Consider the following 20,783-nt stretch of genomic DNA (forward strand, 5'->3'; position numbering starts at 1 on the left):
AGCATAGCACATTTTCAAAAATGTCTAAAAATTTGTTTACTTGTGGAGGTTATTCCATAGATGGTTTTTTAATTTTTTTTTAAGTTTTAATTGGCAACTTACCCTGTCCAGTTGTAATTTTTGACATAACATTGGGACTTAAAAATCGTTTTCGTTTGAGTTGGATCTTCCTTTTCATTTTATAAATTTCACCAGCATCAGATTTACACATAAATAATTTCAATTTTTGGTGTATATTCGTTTTTCTATTCAATAAAATTTAAACACAATGTTTAATAACAAGATTTTGTAATAATTTCATTTCCAAATAACTGTAACATTTGTATCCTTATCTATGTCTTTCTCTATACTGGATGGTGAAAGACCTGTCTTACAACAGATTTCATCGAAATTCGATAAACCAGTATACATTTTTTGTCTTCCCGATGGCACTGAACCCGTAAACACTGGATATTTATGTATACAACGTATAAATTTATGCTGCAAACCAAATATAACTAATTTCCGTTCGTCGATATTATGATTTTGTGGACACAGACGTTGACATATAACACGCAGTGTTACACCATGAGTCATTGAGGCATAAAACTGGAAAATTTTCTGTATTGTTGGTTTCACTTTATCCGGTTTCAAAGCAACATATTTACGACAGGCATTTGTTAATGAAGGATTTTGTATGAGACTTTTTAGATTTTGTGTCATATACACGTTAGAATATTTCAGAATTGGTAATAGTTGTACGACTCCATAGTATACCAAATTTTGAACACAGGATTTTACCAAATTTGTCTCAACATCTGCCTCTGCTGCAATACGAGCAATATGATTGATACCATTGATATAGGGAAGAATCTAAAAATATAAGAATAGTTAAGTTTATTAGGAAAAAATACGGTTGAAGGCTCCTCTCCGATTTTTACCACATGTATACCTTGCATTCTGAATTACAAGGATATAAATCATTTATTTCAGTAATCAAAGCACTGTTATATCCTTTACATTTATACAGTTATGCAACGCAAAGTTCTTTCTTAAGGGATTTTCAAAGACATCCATCTTTGGTTAGTTTTTAGAAAAAGAGATAAATCGATAGAACATCAGAACTTCGAAGGCACGTGCCTCAGGATATATAAAGTTTGCAATATACAGTGAATATTCTTGTAATCAGGACTCAAGGCATGAAATGAACCAGTCATATGTATTATTTTTTATTTTAAATTTCAAACTTACCTGTTGTGTTGTTAAATCCCAATTTTCTAGTGGTGTATTTTGATAATCTACCAACAAGAGAGGTACCATATGATCTTTAACTACAGGAGGATCTGGTTTGTGTGTTACTATTTTCAAGTATATCGTTGTGTCACCCTCTAAAAATATCATAATTATTTGTCATAATTATTTGCAGTTTTAAACAATCACTAGCAGTATTAGATTAATTAAATTTTAACGACATTTTTTTTCTTATATGAATCTTCAATTTACCCACAATAGTTGTAACTTTCTTCTTATTCAAATCATTAATAACCGTTTCAAAAATTTTCATTAACTTCAATTTGTTGTCACCCTCTTTGGATAGGAAACAGCTCTCTTCTTCCATCATTATCTAAAAGCGAAGGATTATAGTCAAGTTAATCGTAAGAAAACCTAAAATACAAGAACACATACCAAGTATTCCGAAAGTTTCTTTACCACTGGTTCATATTGTACGGACCTTGCCCACGAATCACAAACGAAACATAAATTGAATAAGAATGCATTTCGTGCATATTTCTGCTGATCCTCTATGCCAACAGGATAACCAACTATTTTTATGTCCATAGCATTTACAGTGAGAATACATTTCTGTAAATGTGGCTTTGGGATAATGTAGACGCTGATAGCATCAAAAACATCTTTCTGGACATAGTCGGGAGGAACCTACATATATCAAAAAAAATAAAAATATTTTTACTGATAAGAGCCAGTGTAGACTATTCAAACATACCTGACAGCTTATTTTCGAACCGGCCGTGGCGTGGAATTCACTGAGAAAAATACATCTTATCTGTCCCTCTTTTCCGCAGCCTTCGTAGAATTGTTTCCCACTTGTTTGCATTCTATTTTAACATTTATTAAATATTGAAAGTGAAAGAAGCAAAAACATAAACAAAATAAATTGGAGACCACAGCTGATTACGATGTATATGAAAGCTACGCACTGGGAAAATGGATATTTATAAAATATGTCTCTTTAGAGTTGCCAATGTCGACTGATAAAACGCCATAAAATTTAAGAATATCTTTACATTTACTTTTGCGCTATGGAATTGACGTTTGATTAATGGGTTCATTAAATCTGGTTAAGTGCAAACGGGGTATTACAGTACGTTTATATATAACCGGATTTAACAAATCCACTGGGTTTCAAATGTAAATTCCATTGCTTATGTTTCAAATAAATCCTCATAAAGGCTATAATATGTACCATGTCGTATGAACAGTTTAGTTCGTATACGTAATTGTGAGATCGAACAACGTTATTTAAGTACTGGTATGAACACGGCATAAATTAGAGTAGTTTTGGCTCAACTACGCTCGGGATGGTGCAGCCGTCTAAATTCCTTTAGGGCAAGTACAAAGACATATGTCTTTGGCAAGTATTGATGACACCGTGTCCATGTGTGTAGCATGCGACACGTATAATAAAAACACTGTTACAACAACCTAAAAAGTCAGTTGCTTGTAGGGATCTCTTAGTCCCGGGGCATGGTAGAATAAGAAAAGGTAGCAACAATACACAGCTGACTGAACTGGGTTGTAACGTTATGGGTACTTTACACGGTATGTTTTTTACATATGAGTTGTCACTTCTCCCATACAAAATGTATATGCAAAAGTTGTCACTTCTCCCATACAAAATGTATATGCAAAGTGACAACTCATATGTAAAAAACATTCCGTGTAAAGTACCCATTATTGTCAAATTTCATATGACATTTTATACATTTATTTCTATTTCGATGTATATTATCATATGTAAAAAACATTCCGTGTAAAGTACCCATTAGTGTCAAATTTCATATGACATTTTATACATTTATTTCTTTTTCGATGTATATTAGGGACATATATTTTTTGAGAAAAAAAATATATCATTCGGAAAAAACCATTTCCCAGAAAGACTTCTTCATATCAATGATATGTAACCTCCTCCAAGTTCGAACGATAAGCCGCGCAGTAAATCCCCGCTAGTAGATGCGATACAACGTTTGTTAATATGTGACATATTTTGTTAAAAACAAAACATTGAAACACCTTCTCCTTTTTCTATGAATTTCCAGCGACCCCAAACTTTTCTGCAAGAATTCTACTTTCTGCGAGAATTTATGTATTTAGTGGAATGATGTGGAAACATAAAAATTGAAAATGTAACGAATTTTCATTCATGTTTTCCAAAATATTCAACCAAATGTGAAAAATTATTAGTTTTTTAAATTCCAATAATTTATAGACATTTCCTTGTTTTGTTTACAAATACAAACAAAAACAAATTCCTTTGTGGTTGTTGTTCGAGTTGTATTTGTTGTAGTATTTACTTTACCTTATATTTGTTCTACCATGGTCCCGGGGCTGGATTCTTGTTCTATGAAAATTTGAAATGAAAAATATTCCCTTTATATTTTTCTCATTTGACAGTTTTCTCCTTTATAAACGTTTTCATTTCACATGTTCATAGAAACAGAATTTAGCCCCAGGTCAACAATAGGATGAATTTCATTAAAAAATGTTCATGAATTAGGCGTACTTAGATCGAATTCCCACTAAGCAACTGCTTAAAAATGTAACGAACGGAGTGAAATCCTGAATCCACATTGCACAACATCCATTTTTTGCTGGAATGATTAAACTGCATCCATGGATGCGAACTTTTTGCTGGGTATGAACTAAAAGAACGATATGGACAAAAAGAACGAAATGAACTATCTAAACGAAAGAGCCGGATATAGTTCCGATCGTTCTTTTCACGGAATAGTTACTTTTAACTCTAGACAATTTTAATTTTGCAAACTTGTGGGTAGAAAATATTTTCTAAATAATTTAATTTAAGGGTGAAGAAAATGACAGAAACTGTAAATCCCGTTGCTGAACGCCTCAAACTAGGCCCCCGTGAAGGAGTCAACTATCCAATAACAGTTCACTATTGTGGAAACTGTTCTATGCCAATTGAGGTAAGTTACTTCCCTTCCCCCAGACCGACCTGCTGCTAAAAAGTGTGTCAATAAAACAAAATTTTCATACATTTCAGTATTGCGAATATTACCCAGAATATGAAAAATGTAAAGCCTGGCTGGAAAAGAATTTACCCACAGAATTTGAGCGTGTAAAGTTGGAGGAAGATGAAGCCGGCGATGGTGCTGACGATGACAAAAGACGTCAAAAACGTGGTGGCAAAGGATTGATGAAAATCAAAAAGAAGGAAGAGGTCACTAAACGCATCACCGTGTCTCGTGCTCCTCGTGGTAAAAAGAAGTCTGTCACCGTTGTTACTGGTCTTAGCACATATGATATTGACCTCAAGGTTGCTGCAAAATATTTTGGCACAAAATTTGCATGTGGTTCTTCTGTTACCGGTGACGATGAAATCGTCATTCAAGGTGACGTGAAAGATGATTTATTTGATGTGATACCAGAAAAATGGGAAGAAATTGATCCTGATTTTATTGAAGATTTGGGTGATCAAAAACGTTAAATTGCTTACACTCGATATTTGCAAGACTTGCATTTTTGAATAAACGAAAGCACATACACACACACGCAATTTTTATAAAACAAATTCATGAGTTTATTATCAAGTTGATTCTGCCGTTGGTCCTGGAAAATGTTTCTTACAAATTTCAATTATTTCATTGACTTGATCTTCGGTTAAACGTTCCTCACTATCTTCTATTAAAAGCTGAATATGTAGAGCACTTGTTGGTGGATCATTGGTCATCATCAGCAGTTCGTTGGTGGTTAATTTGTAGGGTTGCATATCTTTGATGAATGCACAGATGACATCACGATTTTGATATTTACATGGTGATTCCTCCAAATACTGCAAAGTTTCATATGTGATTGTAGCCAAGTTGCGAAGGCCATATTTCTTTTTGGTGTCCTTAATATTTTTAAGACATTCCAATACCTCAAAATTGGACAATACCGAGAAACATGGGTTAACACTGTAAGCAGAAGAATTATTATTAACGTTAAATAAAGCAGTTGATTTCCAAGATGTTTTTACATACATTTCCATTCTGCAATGTACAATATGTAAAATATTTTTGTTTATTCCAAAAAAAAAAAAACGTGAACAATTGTTACAATGAAATGGAAACAAAATGGAATAGAACACGAACAGCTGTTTTTAAGACATGGCAACGCTATGAAGGGAAAATGATGCTGCCATTTTGTCTTCAATGGTCTTTAGTACCCAGCAAAAAATTTTGGAAGTTGTGCAATTGGAGTTATGATTTCAAAACATCTTTCGATGTAGTCCAACAGAGTTATGAAAAATGCACTCCGTAACATACATTTTATAAGCAGTTGAAGAGTGCCTTTAAATTCAATCCAAACGACTACATCAAAAGCTGTGATTTGCATCGAAAACGGAGTGCATCCTAACTGTGTGCTGTGGAAGCAAAGTAGAGTGCATCCTAGCTGCGAGCTCTCTTGTAAAATTCATAAGAAAAGATGTACTCCAACGGCAAATGTACTGTACACTTGTAGTGATTCAACTGCATCCGCGGATGCAAACTTTTTGCTGGGTACGTTTACATTTTTAGCTTTAGGTTTTTTTATTATCTTCCCAATCCAGTTCAGAGTTAGTAGGCGTTTACACAAGCCAGTTTGTCTTCAAATACAACTCTGATTTACTAACACATACATACATTTGTAGGCTGTCTTCCACCTGTCCATCATTTTTTCACAGACAGTCGGGTTAACAAATTTTTGACATTTTTGTGATAAAGAAGTGAGATGATAATTCAAATGTGCTGAAAACAAAAGAATATGTACAAAAAACAAAACATCTAAATGGAAAACGACAACAAATCGATGATTTTCATTCATAATTTTACAACTATTTTTGTATTTGTCTGGACGCCTACGTCACACAGGCAAATTTTGGGGTTTTGACAATCAATACCCAGCAAAAAGTTTGCATCCGTGGATGCAATATAATCTGTACAAGTATACAGTACAATTGCCGTTGAAGTACATCTTTTCCTATGAATTCACTTATGAATTTTACAAGAGAGCGCGCAGCTAGGATGCACTCCATTTTGCTTTTTTTCTTATTTATAACAAACTCTCCAAAATGTATACACTCTTGTTTGTCTTTTGAAGAAATGTGTAGGGATCAACCATTTTTTCTGTAGGGATCTCTACAGCAACTGCTTATAAAACGTATGTTAATTCCAATTGCACAACTTCCAAAATTTTTTGCTGGCTACATGAACTTAACTGTCCTGTTATGTGTAAACGCAGGCTTAAGGTGAGAACACAGCTTATAGCACGGTTACACTACAGCTTTTTGCCGGGTTAACCCACTTCAAGAGGATTTATACCCCGGTTACACTATTGAAGGTTAACCCACTGGGTTTAATAGATCCAGTGGGTTAATCTTTGCTGGTTACACTTAGCTTTTCGAGGATATAAACTGTCAGCTGATGTTTGTTTACATATACATACAAAATAACTAATAAAGTCGTGTGTTACACTTTTACAATTTCTCGTATGAGATATCGTCATATTAGTATATTTTACACACAGGGATACATTTTTGTATCATGGTATCAAGCGTACTCTTTGTTTAAAAAGTGTCTAAAGTAAAAAAATAAATAATTTTATGATTTTCAAATAACTTTAGATTTATTAACTCCATAAAATCTCATGCGACCAATCGTAAACGTGTAAAACACGACTAACTCTGTTGCAAAAACAGTTGCAACTTTTGGTACTTTTTGAGTAGAGTTGGATTTTTTTGCACAAATTCCGAATACAACACTGTATTTTTAGTGGATTTGTGCCGGATTTAAAATAAACCCAGTCGTGAGTGGATTTAATTTTTGTATGGCAAATCTGGTCAGATTTGACCAGGTTAAGCAATAAATCCTCATGAAGTGGGTTAACCCGGCAAAAAGCTGTAGTGTAACCGTGCTATTATTGCTTAATCTGGTCAAATCTGACCAGATTTGCCATACAAAAATTAAATCCACTCACGACTGGGTTTATTTTAAATCCGGCACAAATCCACCAAAAATACAGTGTTGTATTCGGTATTTGTGCAAAAAAAATCCAACTCTACTCAAAAAGTACCAAAAGTTGCAACTGTTTTTGCAACAGAGTTAGTCGTGTTTTACACGTTTACGATTGGTCGCATGAGATTTTATGGAGTTAATAAATCTAAAGTTATTTGAAAATCATAAAATTATTTATTTTTTTACTTTAGACACTTTTTTAAACAAAAAGTACGCTTGATACCATGATACAAAAATGTATCCCTGTGTGTAAAATATACCAATATGAGAAATTGTCATACGAGAAATTGTAAAAGTGTAAAACACGACTTTATTAGTTATTTTGTATGTATACGTAAACAAACATCAGCTGACAGTTTATATCCTCGAAAAGCTAAGTGTAACCAGCAAAGATTAACCCACTGGATCTATTAAACCCAGTGGGTTAACCTTCAATAGTGTAACCGGGGTATTAGCTTATTTCTTCACTAGGCCGCTTATTTCTTGGTATCACACATCGAAGCGTAAAATTCATGGGCGCTATAAACATAATTATTTCAATATATCAAAAAGATTAAATTTTTTAATTGGCCTGTTCCCGTACTTTCTATTTTTCATATTGAACACGTGTTTATATCAAATTGAATGTCGAAACGAAATGTCAAAAATGAAGCCAGGCGAAGAATTCAAAAGTTCAACAATTTTCAACTTTGTGGCATGAAGCCTTGCTTCATTGTGGTCTGTCCTATTGAAAACAGTGCAATTTTACTTTTGCGCTTTGAAGCTAGGCGGAAAAAATAAGCAACAAAAATCCATTGTGTTCTCACCTTTAGGCACAGATTCCAACTCAACTCCGTTAATGGGTACTTTACACGATATGTTATTTTACATATGGGTTGTCACTTTGCATATACATTTTGTATATAAAAAGTGACAACCCACATGTAAAAAACATATCGTGTAAAGTACCCATAAGGGTTGTTTACACTATATATCAATGTCATATGAGCTGTCACTTCTTTTATCCATTCGACATCCTTTATGTTTGTCAAAGTCCATACCACTTTCAATTTTTGCGTTTACACTTGCATACAATTTCATATGACCACAAAATATAAATCACGCAAATAACACAATTTATATTGTTAAAAACTTATTCTTTTTTATTATTTAGTTCGACCTTTATTTTGATTATTATAAATATATGTTTAAATAAAACCGAGCTCGAGGTCTTTGTTTTTGTTGTTGTTATTTATTATTTAAATCGATATTTCGTCTTTCTTCGAAAGACATCATCAGGATCTGCAGGAAAACATTTTTATTATTTTTATGCATACATGCTATTGCTTGTTGTTGCACTTACAAATAATACTTAAAGCTATTACAACAATAACAATAACATCGCCAAGCACCAACGTCGACCTTGTATCGTTGTCATCTGTTTTGTTACTGCCTATAACTGTGTGCTAAATTCTCCGTATCTGTTTTGTAGTTTATTCGTTGTGATGTTGGAGTATTCATTATGTGTAGAGTTTCCAACATCAGTCTCTTATTGTAGTTGTTTTCACATTGTAGTACTTTCACACTCTCCAGTTCTGGGTAATGTTGTTGGGTGGCACAGTGGGTAGAAAGTGCTGTCTTCTGTGACATGTTATATGATCTATTTTTGATGTCTGATTTGTGTCCGGATAACCGCGTTTTTAATTTGTTTTTTGTGGTTCCTATATAATATTTTCCACATTTTTCATTTTCGTTGCCATTGCATTTTATTTTGTATATTAAATTCGATTTTTCCATAGTGTCTATTTTTGATTTTAATGGCGTAAATAAGTTTTGTAAAGTGTTATATGTTTTGGACGCTATTGCATAGTTGATGTCTTCATAACATTTTGAGCTCTTAAAGCGTTCTGAAAGGCCGGATATATATGTAACCGATTTATAAATTTTAATTGGTTTTTCTGTGTTTTGTTGATTTTTATTATTATTATAGTACTGCTTGATTAGAATATTTATGATATTTGATGGGAAGCTATTTTGTCTTAATATCGAAGTTATTTTCTTTATGTTTTCTCTATGAAATTCCTTGTCACTGATATTTAGAACGCGACTTATAAAATTTGATGCCGTGTTCATTATTATTGTTTTTGGATGTTTCGAATGGTAATTTACCAATCTCCCCGATGCCGTGGGTTTTTGGTACCAATTCGTCGTTATATTATTATTCTTTCTTGTGATTAATACATCTAAGTATGGGAGTTGGTCGTTATTTTCGTTTTCTATCGTGAACTTTATGCGATGGTCGTAGCTATTGAATGTCGTCAGGAGATTGTTTATTGCACTTGATTTAATTATTCCAAAAAGGTCGTCAACGTATTTTGTCAAAAACTTAGGTCTAATATCACAGATTTCAAGGCATCGATCCAATAGCTCTTCCATCACAATATCGGCTACTATCGGAGATGCAGAGGATCCCATGGGTAGACCTTTCTTTTGTTGGTAAAAATTATTCTTATATCTAAAATATCGGTTATCACAGATGCAAAATTTTAGTATACGAATAAATAAACTCTTTGATATTTTAGTCACTGGTTCGAGATATATCCATTTATCTTCTATTATTTTCAAGGCTAAGTCAACTGGGACGCTTGGGAAAAGGGACACCACATCGAGTGAAAATAAGCTCTCGTCATCATGTATTTGTGTTTCCTTTATCCGCTCTCTAAATTCTCTTGAGTTTTTAATATTATACTTTGAGTTTTTGGTGAGTTGCTTTAGTATGGAAGTGATGTAAGTACAAAGTTTCGTTGAACTTCACATCGATGATAGAGAATCATATGAACAAACACAAATTATCAGCGAGAGACAAATATTGTATACGCACAGTGAAACAAACTAGAACATTTATGGCCAGGAATAAAAACGTAATTATATTGGAGGCAGATAAAGGCAATACCACTGTCGCGATGGAAAGATCTGACTACGATAAGAAGATGGAAACATTAGTAAATGACATGATGACATATAAACGAATAAACTCGGACCCTACAAGCAAACTACAAAAGAAAAACAATGAATTAGTAGAAGAATTATTTAAAAATGGTCATATTAGCGAAAGAGAGAAGAAAGATATGAAGACAGAAACGGCTATTGCCCCGAGAATCTACGGTTTACCCAAACTTCATAAGGAAGGACATCCACTCCGTCCTATTTGCTCATCTATCAATGCACCTTCAACGAAACTTTGTACTTACATCACTTCCATACTAAAGCAACTCACCAAAAACTCAAAGTATGAACGTTTTCAGACGATAAGGTTTGACTGCTCAAAAACGTGGTTTCCGTTTTGACCCTCATTCGTAATTTCCACATCTAGTGTTGCGTTTTTGAAGTCATTTTATACAAGCGTACTTTTTGAACAAAAAGAAGTACGGTTTACATAAATGTACCAAAAATATTTATGTGTGTATTGTATTTTAACATTTTAAAATAGAGTAATTCTTGTAAATTCCACAAAATCAGGAAAAACGAATGGGTTAAAATTGTTAATAACGAATTCCGTAATAATTGTTAACACCTGAGGGTAAGAAGATTCCTGCGTTACCGGCGTAAAATTCATACATTTTTTATTTCAAAACATTTAACATAATTTCAATCACGATAAAATAAAAAATAAATAAATTTTACAAAATCATAACATGTACATGAACAAATTTTTACAAAAATTTATTTCATTAACTAATTTATTAAAATAGTACTTATGTACGTTTTCGTTCAATTCATTCCACATTTTGTTTCAACACTGGCACAATTTGCGAATGAGAACCAAACAACGCGTTTTTGAGCAGTCAAACCGCATCGTCTGAAAACGCACTATAATATTAAAAACTCAAGAGAATTTTGAGAGCGGATAAAGGAAACACAAATACATGATGACGAGAGCTTATTTTCACTCGATGTGGTGTCCCTTTTCCCAAGCGTCCCAGTTGACTTAGCCTTGAAAATAATAGAAGATAAATGGATATATCTCGAACCAGTGACTAAAATATCAAAGAGTTTATTTATTCGTATACTAAAATTTTGCATCTGTGATAACCGATATTTTAGATATAAGAATAATTTTTACCAACAAAAGAAAGGTCTACCCATGGGATCCTCTGCATCTCCGATAGTAGCCGATATTGTGATGGAAGAGCTATTGGATCGATGCCTTGAAATCTGTGATATTAGACCTAAGTTTTTGACAAAATACGTTGACGACCTTTTTGGAATAATTAAATCAAGTGCAATAAACAATCTCCTGACGACATTCAATAGCTACGACCATCGCATAAAGTTCACGATAGAAAACGAAAATAACGACCAACTCCCATACTTAGATGTATTAATCACAAGAAAGAATAATAATATAACGACGAATTGGTACCAAAAACCCACGGCATCGGGGAGATTGGTAAATTACCATTCGAAACATCCAAAAACAATAATAATGAACACGGCATCAAATTTTATAAGTCGCGTTCTAAATATCAGTGACAAGGAATTTCATAGAGAAAACATAAAGAAAATAACTTCGATATTAAGACAAAATAGCTTCCCATCAAATATCATAAATATTCTAATCAAGCAGTACTATAATAATAATAAAAATCAACAAAACACAGAAAAACCAATTAAAATTTATAAATCGGTTACATATATATCCGGCCTTTCAGAACGCTTTAAGAGCTCAAAATGTTATGAAGACATCAACTATGCAATAGCGTCCAAAACATATAACACTTTACAAAACTTATTTACGCCATTAAAATCAAAAATAGACACTATGGAAAAATCGAATTTAATATACAAAATAAAATGCAATGGCAACGAAAATGAAAAATGTGGAAAATATTATATAGGAACCACAAAAAACAAATTAAAAACGCGGTTATCCGGACACAAATCAGACATCAAAAATAGATCATATAACATGTCACAGAAGACAGCACTTTCTACCCACTGTGCCACCCAACAACATTACCCAGAACTGGAGAGTGTGAAAGTACTACAATGTGAAAACAACTACAATAAGAGACTGATGTTGGAAACTCTACACATAATGAATACTCCAACATCACAACGAATAAACTACAAAACAGATACGGAGAATTTAGCACACAGTTATAGGCAGTAACAAAACAGATGACAACGATACAAGGTCGACGTTGGTGCTTGGCGATGTTATTGTTATTGTTGTAATAGCTTTAAGTATTATTTGTAAGTGCAACAACAAGCAATAGCATGTATGCATAAAAATAATAAAAATGTTTTCCTGCAGATCCTGATGATGTCTTTCGAAGAAAGACGAAATATCGATTTAAATAATAAATAACAACAACAAAAACAAAGACCTCGAGCTCGGTTTTATTTAAACATATATTTATTGTTAAAAACTTTAATCGCAATTACATTTTCGTTCTCTTTGCCTATTACCTTCATTTTTTGGTAAAATTGTTTTCTTTTAACAATTAATTTCTCAACTGCATACGAAAATACATGGCGGAATAGAGCGCTCCCTAAAGGCCTGCGTGCATAAGCTGCCTTGCCTGCTGACCTTGCTTACTTCTGATAAAAGAATAAAAAAGAAAAGGGCAACCCAGTTCGAAATTTGCTCCGCCTTCTTTATTCTTTTATTTTTATTATGTCAGAAATGAAGCAGGAAAGCAAGACAACCAGGCAAGGCAGCTTATGTACCTCTTATGTTACACGCTAAAACTTTCATACGAAACTTTCCCATTATTTTGGCGTTCATAGATCGAGTTCCCTACAAAATAATTTTATGAAATTACTGTAATGGGGAACTCGACCTAAGAACGCCAAAATAATGGGAAAGTTTCGTACGAAACTTTCCCATTATTTTGGCGTTTATAGATCGAGTTCCATACAAACGTAATTTTATGAAATTACTGTAATGGGGAACTCGATCTAAGAACGCCAAAATAATGGGAAACATAAGAGTTATGAAAAATTTACACATGAGTTGCCACATCATTTTGAGAGATGAAAATTTTCATAGTGGTCACACTATAGCTCTGTTCTTTACGTGCAAGAATCTTCAAGTTTTACCACTTTTTACTCCAAAAGCGTTCCTTCACTTCAGACACTATACAATTCATATGGGAGCAGTTTACAACATTTGCTACTTTTGCCGGTTTTACCATTTTCAAAAGTAAAGGAACAGACCATATGTGTACAACATTCACAGGTAGCAAATTTGACATCTGATATGACATTCATGGATAGTGTAAACACCCCTTTAAGAATTTCCGCCTCGTGAATTACCGAAAAAGGCTCGTTTTTAGTTTGTATTTCTTTATTTTACAGCAAGTTCTTCTTATAGTACATTTACAATTACAAAATCCACTGGATTTCAGCAGCCATTTCCATTGCTTAAATGTCAAGTGAAATCCAATGAGTTTTCGTTTGACGTATACGCAAAGGAATTGACAGTTAAAATCCTCTCGATTTCGTAAATATAAACGTACTATTAAAAACCTAAAAAATTCTGAATTTGTTGACTGACGTTTAAGCGACTTTAAGGGGCCCAATACATACAGTCCGTTGAGCACCGCGTAGAACAACCACATGAAAACTTCAAGAACAAACTTGGCATTACTTACACATTTTTTATGTGGTTGTTGTTTTCAACGCGCAACGCGTCACACAACGGGCCGTATGAATTTGGCCCCTTACATTAGTCAATTCGGCAACTTCCAATTTGGTTTGCCGTGTAATGGGTAGCTACATACCCGTTTACCTATACGTTGAAATTATTGGCTATATAGTACATTTACGAAATCCACTGGATTTCAACTGTCAATTCCATTGCTTAAACGTCAAATGAAATCCATTTGATTTTAGATGAGATTTCATTTGACGTATACACAAAGGAATTGACAGTAGGAATCCACTCGCTTTCGCAAATGTAAACATACTATTACCCATAAGCTCAAAACATTTTTATGACAATTGGTCTGTTCCTTTACTTTTGAAAATGGTAAAACCGCAAAAGTAGTAAACTGCCCCCATATGAATTGTATGGTGTCTGAATTAAAGGAACGCTTTTTGAGTAAAAAGTAGTAAAACTTTAAGATTCTTGCACGTAAAGGAACAGACCAAATTTCACATATGGTCTGTTCCTTTACTATTGAAAATGGTAAAACCGGCATAAGTAGCAAAAGTTGTAAACTGCTCTCATATGAATTGTATGGTGTCAGAAGTAAAGGAACGCTTTTCGAGTAAAAAGTGGTAAAACTTGAAGATTCTTGCACGTAAAGGAACAGTGCTATAGTCTGGCACAAGACTTTGTGCGAATTGCGGTAAAACAGTGGCAACGTTAATTCAAAATATTGCCACCAGACATAATTTCTAACCGTAAACAAAAACCGAACACAGGTGGCATCCCCGCCATACGCGCCATTGCAATCGTCCAAGAAAATTAATTGTGCAAAAAATTAGTTTTCTCAGTTTTCTCCATTATTGAACGAAATTTTCTTTAAAAAAGTGACAAATTAATTTATTTTTGTGTACAACAAACGGATCTTCTTCGATCACCAATGGAAGTGGATCAGGAAATTAAGGCTGAAAACCCACAAGAAATTGATTTAAATGCAACTAAAGCAACTAAACGTGCCAGAGAAAATGAGGTAAGTTTGAATTTTTACTTGAAAATAAGGCCACAAAGATAGAACTTTCAAATGTCACCCTCTCCTAAAACACCCAGAAAGGAAAGCAATAAAAATTAATTCCAAACCAAGGGGTGTGAAATTTAGCAATTTCGCATATAGCACATATCGTCCCAAAGCAATGACACAAAGTTTGAATGATTTATATTCCAAGACCATTGAAAAGTAATTAGTTTTAATTTTTAGGCGCAACTTGAATTATCATACTGTTTTTTTTTTTGCACCGAATAATATCAATATTTTAGTGGAGTGTTCTGAATGAATTTAATTCAAGGCCGTGTTCACTAATCACTTAAAGTGATTAACATTATTTTACAAACAAAATGTTCTGTAGTTCAGAATATAACAATACCAACCGTAACGTTTTGGTCACATATTCTGGATATTTTGGGCAAGAAAACAACTATAGAAGTGGTTTAGTACTACATTCGACCCACTAGGAGTTCCAATATCAGTGACTTAAAAATAGAACCGGCTATTTCTACCAAGCCACAGTTAAAGCACTGTTCCCTGTTCGCTATGAAATTTTTATCGCAGATAATCCATTTGTTTCCTAATTCAGTGTTATAATTTTTGAGGCAAAAATCGGAAAATATTAATTTTTATAATCATAAAGTACATATATGTATATTCTTGTTCGGGGTAAAATTCTGAGCCGATTTATGCACGCTTTGACTTTAAACTAAATTTTCTGGACGAATTAGCTATAATTTGGCATTTAGGGTTCCTAGCGGTCAAAACAATTCTCCACCAAGAATTGTGGACATAGATCCACTTATTGGAAAAGCCCCCCTATCATAAGGATACCTCCCGATTTTCGGTATTTATGCTGAGGGTTTTTATCGATGTTTTCGTCCCAAATTGGAAATAATTTGGCACTTAGGCTTCAAAGTGAGCCCCAATATATCTGTATCAAACCATTTCAGGTATTTGGAGTTTTTAGTTACATTTTCTGACCGTCTTAGGTATAATTTGGCATTAATGGTTCTTTGTGGTCAGACCAGAGCTCCGAATACTCGCTCGAATTCCACTCGCAAGTAAAGCTCTTTTTGGGGTTTTAGACCCCAAGTATGTTTGAACGAAATCCGTTTCAGACAATTTGGAACGGTGCGAACGGATTAACAGATTTGGTCCAAATGTTGGCTTTCATAATATTTTGTCCAAACTTAGCTTGAGTTCGAAGATGCTCCAGCCCACTCCCTCGGGTACCTCCCCCACAAAAGTTCAAAAGTTTTCGCAAAAACTATGCGCACGACAACTCTCGTAGGGACTAACCGATTTGGTTCATACTTTGCACATCGTAATATTTCTACTAGACATAGATCAACTACGATTATGGACTATATTGATTCACTCCTTCGGGTACCTCCCACACAAAATTTCGGAAAAGTGCAGTTTAAGACCTCCTCTCGAACGCTTTTAATTTTTTTTGTAACAACTTGTATTCGCTGACCTCAATACGATGGTCCAAGTTTTTTCAGGGGCAAGTCCATAGTTCGTGAGAAAATGCCCTTAAAGCTGTAATAACGCGGTAACTCTCGAACGGATATACCGATTCGATCCAAAATTTGGCAATCGTAATATTTTGCCCAAAGTTACATCAAGTTCTAAAATGGGCCTTATCGGTTCACTACTTTGAGTACCTCCCCCACTAAAGTTCAAAACTTTTCGCTAAAATGGTGCGCACGATCACTCTCGAAGACTGTAACAGATTTGGTCGATACTTTGGATTTTTCTCAGGTTGCACGCAAGGCCCCAATTACGATGGTACACTTTTTTTAGTGACAAATCCATACTTCTTGAGAAAATGACTCTCAAACCAAATACTGCTTTGGTCGACACTTTGCATATCGTAAATATTTTTCGAATATTATATGAAATTCGAAGATGTTGCTTATAGGTTCAATATTTCCCAACAAAAGTTGAAAAATATTCCCTAAAGTTGTAAGCGCAATATTTTATAAATGCAGCAACCGAGTTTGTCCAAACTTGGGATCTCGAAATATTTTGTGGAAACTTAGTTTATGCTCAAAAGTGGTCCCTATAGGTCAATTCCTTAGAGTACCACCCACACAAATCATCAAAATTTTTGTTTAAGCGCGGTGCGAAATTACTTTGAACATTTTTCCGAAGGAACTCCTAGTAGCCCTGTATACAGCGATATGATGTTTTTCGTGGACAATTGCATGTTTCCTGATATAACGGTGCTATCGATATGAATGACACCCAAAAATAAGACACACTTCCAAAATGGAATATGTCGGTCCATTCCTTTAGTTAACTCCCCATGAAAAACTTTTGAGTTAATGAAAGTACTTTGGACAGAAAACATCCATTGCTTCCTTTAATTCCCTGAAGATAATTGGAGACTCGAATCGAAATATTGGAAATTAATAAAACTTGGAAAACAAAAATATCAAGTCGTTTATTTGAAAGGCCTGTAGCCGAACAATACAACAACACAAGCAATTATTAGAAGGCAAACTATTGACAAATAACAAACAACAAACTTTTGAGATTTTATCCTAATCCATATCTTTGTCGGCAAGTTCATACGCCCAAAATTCTGAAGACCACCAAAATACATACGTTTTTGGAAAAATGTGTTTCAATACATACAGGCTGAGGGTATACCTCTGTCTGTCGGCAAAGCCTACTGATACTTTTTTATTTGTTTAAACCGAATCGGATAACAAATGCTAATTGGGATCAGTTGACAATTTGTCATATACGTCTACGTTTTGATGTAGCTCCATATAGCCCTATTGCCTGATTAAAGGTATATTGAAGACCTTACTCATATAAAGTATTACATTATATTTATAAGCCCATTTTTAGATATTCTAAAGGTCTTAAGTTTGTTTCGTTAAAAGTTCGCCTAGATTAAAATTACTGAGAAATTTGATATTAATCTCATGTCTTAATATTTAGGACATTCCTTTCCACTCCCGCGTTATTTTGCGCCAAATTTGGGAAATTTACCCAGTAGGTAGTCATTGTGGTATCTTTTAGACAATGCCCGAAAATTCCGGAAAACCATCCAAAAAGGGTTTGATGTAAACATAGAATCATGATGCTGTCATTTACTACACCAATTTTAATATTAGTTTACTTTGGTTGTCGCGTTATTACACAATTTGTGTGGTGCTTTAGATTAAGTACTCTCATATCCTTCATAACTACTAACACTAAACTATTACACACATTTATTTTACAGCCCCAAAGAACACATAGACGTAAACGACTGCGCCGCTTAGCCGATGACACAACACCGACGACTAATAAAAACATTAGCAAATGTAAACGTATCCTTGTATTTATCGGCCTATTTACATTTACAATTGCTCTATTGATGGGTCATTACTATACACAAAATAACTCCAATACAAAACAAATACTTAAAGAGTTCCTTAAGAATTATCGCAACCAATATACCCAAATTATCCATGGAAAACAAAATTATTGTGATCAAAAACAACCGCTGGGAACGCCAGCCTTATTTGAGCGTATCAAACAGCATGGTATTTTAAATCAAGAAAAGTCCCTACAACAAATTGATGTTGCTCTACGAAATGAAAGTGACTTAAATGCCATTGCACTGGTGGGTCCAGTTGGAGTGGGAAAGAGTCTCTTTATGCGAGCTATGATGGAGAATTTCCCGTGGCAGGAGAATGTGCACAGTTATGCTTGGAATGCTTATGTCGGCGATGAAGAAGAAAAAATCCGCCTGGTACGTTTGTTGATTGACAATCTCTCAGATTGTGGACAAAACCTGTTGGTCATAGAGAATTTATGGTCCAGTGATCATGGCGCTGTATCCATAATAAATCAACTTGTAAGAGAATCCATTGAGAAACAACAAAAGCGTGTGGTTATATTCTATGTATTCAGTCTCAATACAATGTTGGCTCCCGCAAAGTATGAAGAACAAAATAAAATGTTGGAAATTCTAACCGACACCCATGTCATCCACTTCAAACGATTTGGAGAAAATGAACTAAGAGATTGCATCACCAGAGAAGCTGAGATGGGTGGCTTGAAGTTAAGTCCCCAATATTTTGACGAAATTGTTGCCACAATTGAACCCTCGAAATCAGGCTGTAAAAATGTTTATGCCAAAGTACTGATGTACGGTACTAGTAAATCCAAAGACTACTTGTAAGCTAGACTACTGCAAGATATTAATGTTAATAGAATTATTATTTTTTATTTGTTTTATATTTATTGCTTTTATTCACAACTTCCTATCTTAATTGGACGACTGAAATTTGAATTTTAAATGAAGATAAACTTAATACATACTCCTCTATTTCTTGTTTATTTGTGTTCTTTTATGTTATTTATGTGATTCATAACAACGAACAATTGTACAAATTATATGTCTAAGATATCAGCATTCCAATCCAAATCAAATAATGAAAATATAATGAGAAAAATATACAAACATATATTTTGTAATTTAAAACCTTTTCTTATTTGTCGTTTCAATGCTAGTTTGTAGGGGGCATCCAATTCCAGTATTCAACAATATATTGTCATCATATATTTAGTTACAATTATCTTTCTTTTGCTTTCCTTCGAACATATTAATGTGTATTGTCGGAAGAATATTCAGGTATGTAATGCGAACCATTCGAATCGATTTTGCTTAACCAAAAATCGTGTATTTACTTCAAATACCGCTCATTGTTTTATTTATATTTGGATGGAATTTTAAAAATATTCTTAAAAAAACCAAACACATTCCTTTAAAAATCCACAATAGGGTCACAAAAATTCTTTTTAAAATCCATGGTTAAGTCACAAAAATTCCTTTAAAAAAATCATGGTTAAGTAACAACAAGTTCGTTATAAATCCACGATTAAGTCACAAAAATTCCTTTAATAATCCAGGATTAGCTCACAAAAATCCCGTTAAAAAAATCTCGATTGGGTCACAACAAATACATTAAAAAAATCACGATTCTGTTACAAAAAATCCTATAAAAATCCATCAAAAATCTTTTAATAATCCACCAAATCTTTAAAAATTAAACCAAACATCCTTTAAAAATCCAACAAAACTTCCCTAAAAATCCACCAAAAATCGTTTAAAAAATCCACGATTGGGTCCACCAAAAATCGTTTAAAAAATCCACGATTGGGTCCACCAAAAATCGTTTAAAAAATCCACGATTGGGTCCACCGAAAATCGTTTAAAAAATCCACGATTGGGTCCACCAAAAATCGTTTAAAAAATCCACGATTGGGTCCACCAAAAATCGTTTAAAAAATCCACGATTGGGTCCACCAAAAATCGTTTAAAAAATCCACGATTGGGTCCACCAAAAATCGTTTAAAAAATCCACCAAAAATCGTTTAAAAAATCCACGATTGGGACCACCAAAAATCGTTAAAAAAAATCCACGATTGGGTCCACAAAAAATCGTTAAAAAAATCCACGATTGGGTCCACCAAAAATCGTTTAAAAAATCCATGATTGGGTCCACCAAAAATCGTTAAAAAAATCCACGATTGAGTCCACAAAAAATGGTTTAAAAAATCCACGATTGGGTCCACCAAAAATCGTTTAAAAAATCCACAATTGGGTCCATCAAAAATCCTTTAAAAAATCCACGATTGGGTTGACCAAAAATTCTTTAAAAAATCCACGATTGGGTTGACCAAAAATCCTTTAAAAATCCACGATTGTGGTGACCAAAATCCTTTAAATATCCACGATTGTGTTGACCGAAAATCCTTTAAAAAATCCACGAATTTGTTGACCAAAAATCTTTTAAAAAATCCACGATTGGGTTGACCA

The 20,783-nt window shown here is 33.8% G+C and overlaps 4 protein-coding genes across 4 annotated transcripts in view; 2 read left to right on the forward strand and 2 right to left on the reverse strand.

Annotated features, from left to right (window-relative positions):
* Window positions 1-217: 217 nt before the first annotated feature.
* Window positions 218-20,783, reverse strand: part of Nprl2 (Nitrogen permease regulator-like 2) — a 141,394-nt gene continuing 120,828 nt past the window's right edge. The window contains exons 2-6 of the mRNA XM_073975323.1: window positions 1,985-2,122; window positions 1,666-1,917; window positions 1,483-1,603; window positions 1,231-1,367; window positions 218-852 (exon numbers count right to left, since the gene is read on the reverse strand). Of these exons, the coding sequence (XP_073831424.1) occupies window positions 298-852; window positions 1,231-1,367; window positions 1,483-1,603; window positions 1,666-1,917; window positions 1,985-2,095 (1,176 nt within the window). The 5' untranslated portion in view covers window positions 2,096-2,122 and the 3' untranslated portion in view covers window positions 218-297. The remainder of the gene's footprint in view (window positions 853-1,230; window positions 1,368-1,482; window positions 1,604-1,665; window positions 1,918-1,984; window positions 2,123-20,783) is intronic.
* DENR (density-regulated protein) lies at window positions 3,988-4,820 on the forward strand. The gene is made up of 2 exons (XM_073972227.1): window positions 3,988-4,208; window positions 4,286-4,820. Exons 1-2 carry the CDS (start codon window positions 4,098-4,100, stop codon window positions 4,727-4,729), a joined length of 555 nt encoding a protein of 184 aa, XP_073828328.1. The 5' UTR covers window positions 3,988-4,097; the 3' UTR covers window positions 4,730-4,820.
* Polr3I (RNA polymerase III subunit I) lies at window positions 4,799-5,332 on the reverse strand. The gene is made up of 2 exons (XM_073972229.1): window positions 5,265-5,332; window positions 4,799-5,198 (listed from the first exon to the last, which is right to left on the reverse strand). The coding sequence occupies exons 1-2, from the start codon at window positions 5,270-5,272 to the stop codon at window positions 4,829-4,831; spliced, it is 378 nt and encodes a 125-aa protein (XP_073828330.1). The 5' UTR covers window positions 5,273-5,332; the 3' UTR covers window positions 4,799-4,828.
* LOC141396615 (uncharacterized) lies at window positions 14,702-19,445 on the forward strand. The gene is made up of 2 exons (XM_073972230.1): window positions 14,702-14,941; window positions 18,198-19,445. Exons 1-2 carry the CDS (start codon window positions 14,852-14,854, stop codon window positions 19,140-19,142), a joined length of 1,035 nt encoding a protein of 344 aa, XP_073828331.1. The 5' UTR covers window positions 14,702-14,851; the 3' UTR covers window positions 19,143-19,445.

The sequence above is a fragment of the Musca autumnalis genome, unplaced genomic scaffold, assembly GCF_047663935.1.
Source record: "Musca autumnalis isolate F117 unplaced genomic scaffold, ASM4766393v1 scaffold_3, whole genome shotgun sequence".
NCBI classification, from domain to species: domain Eukaryota; kingdom Metazoa; phylum Arthropoda; class Insecta; order Diptera; family Muscidae; genus Musca; species Musca autumnalis.

Bases quoted from the DNA above. Each gene is read 5' to 3' on its own strand.
- DENR (XM_073972227.1), top strand. From the start codon at position 4,098: ATGACAGAAACTGTAAATCCCGTTGCTGAACGCCTCAAACTAGGCCCC. The intron at 4,209-4,285 runs GTAAGTTACTTC...CATACATTTCAG, and splicing joins ACTGTTCTATGCCAATTGAG to TATTGCGAATATTACCCAGA.
- LOC141396615 (XM_073972230.1), top strand. From the start codon at position 14,852: ATGGAAGTGGATCAGGAAATTAAGGCTGAAAACCCACAAGAAATTGAT. The intron at 14,942-18,197 runs GTAAGTTTGAAT...TTTATTTTACAG, and splicing joins AACGTGCCAGAGAAAATGAG to CCCCAAAGAACACATAGACG.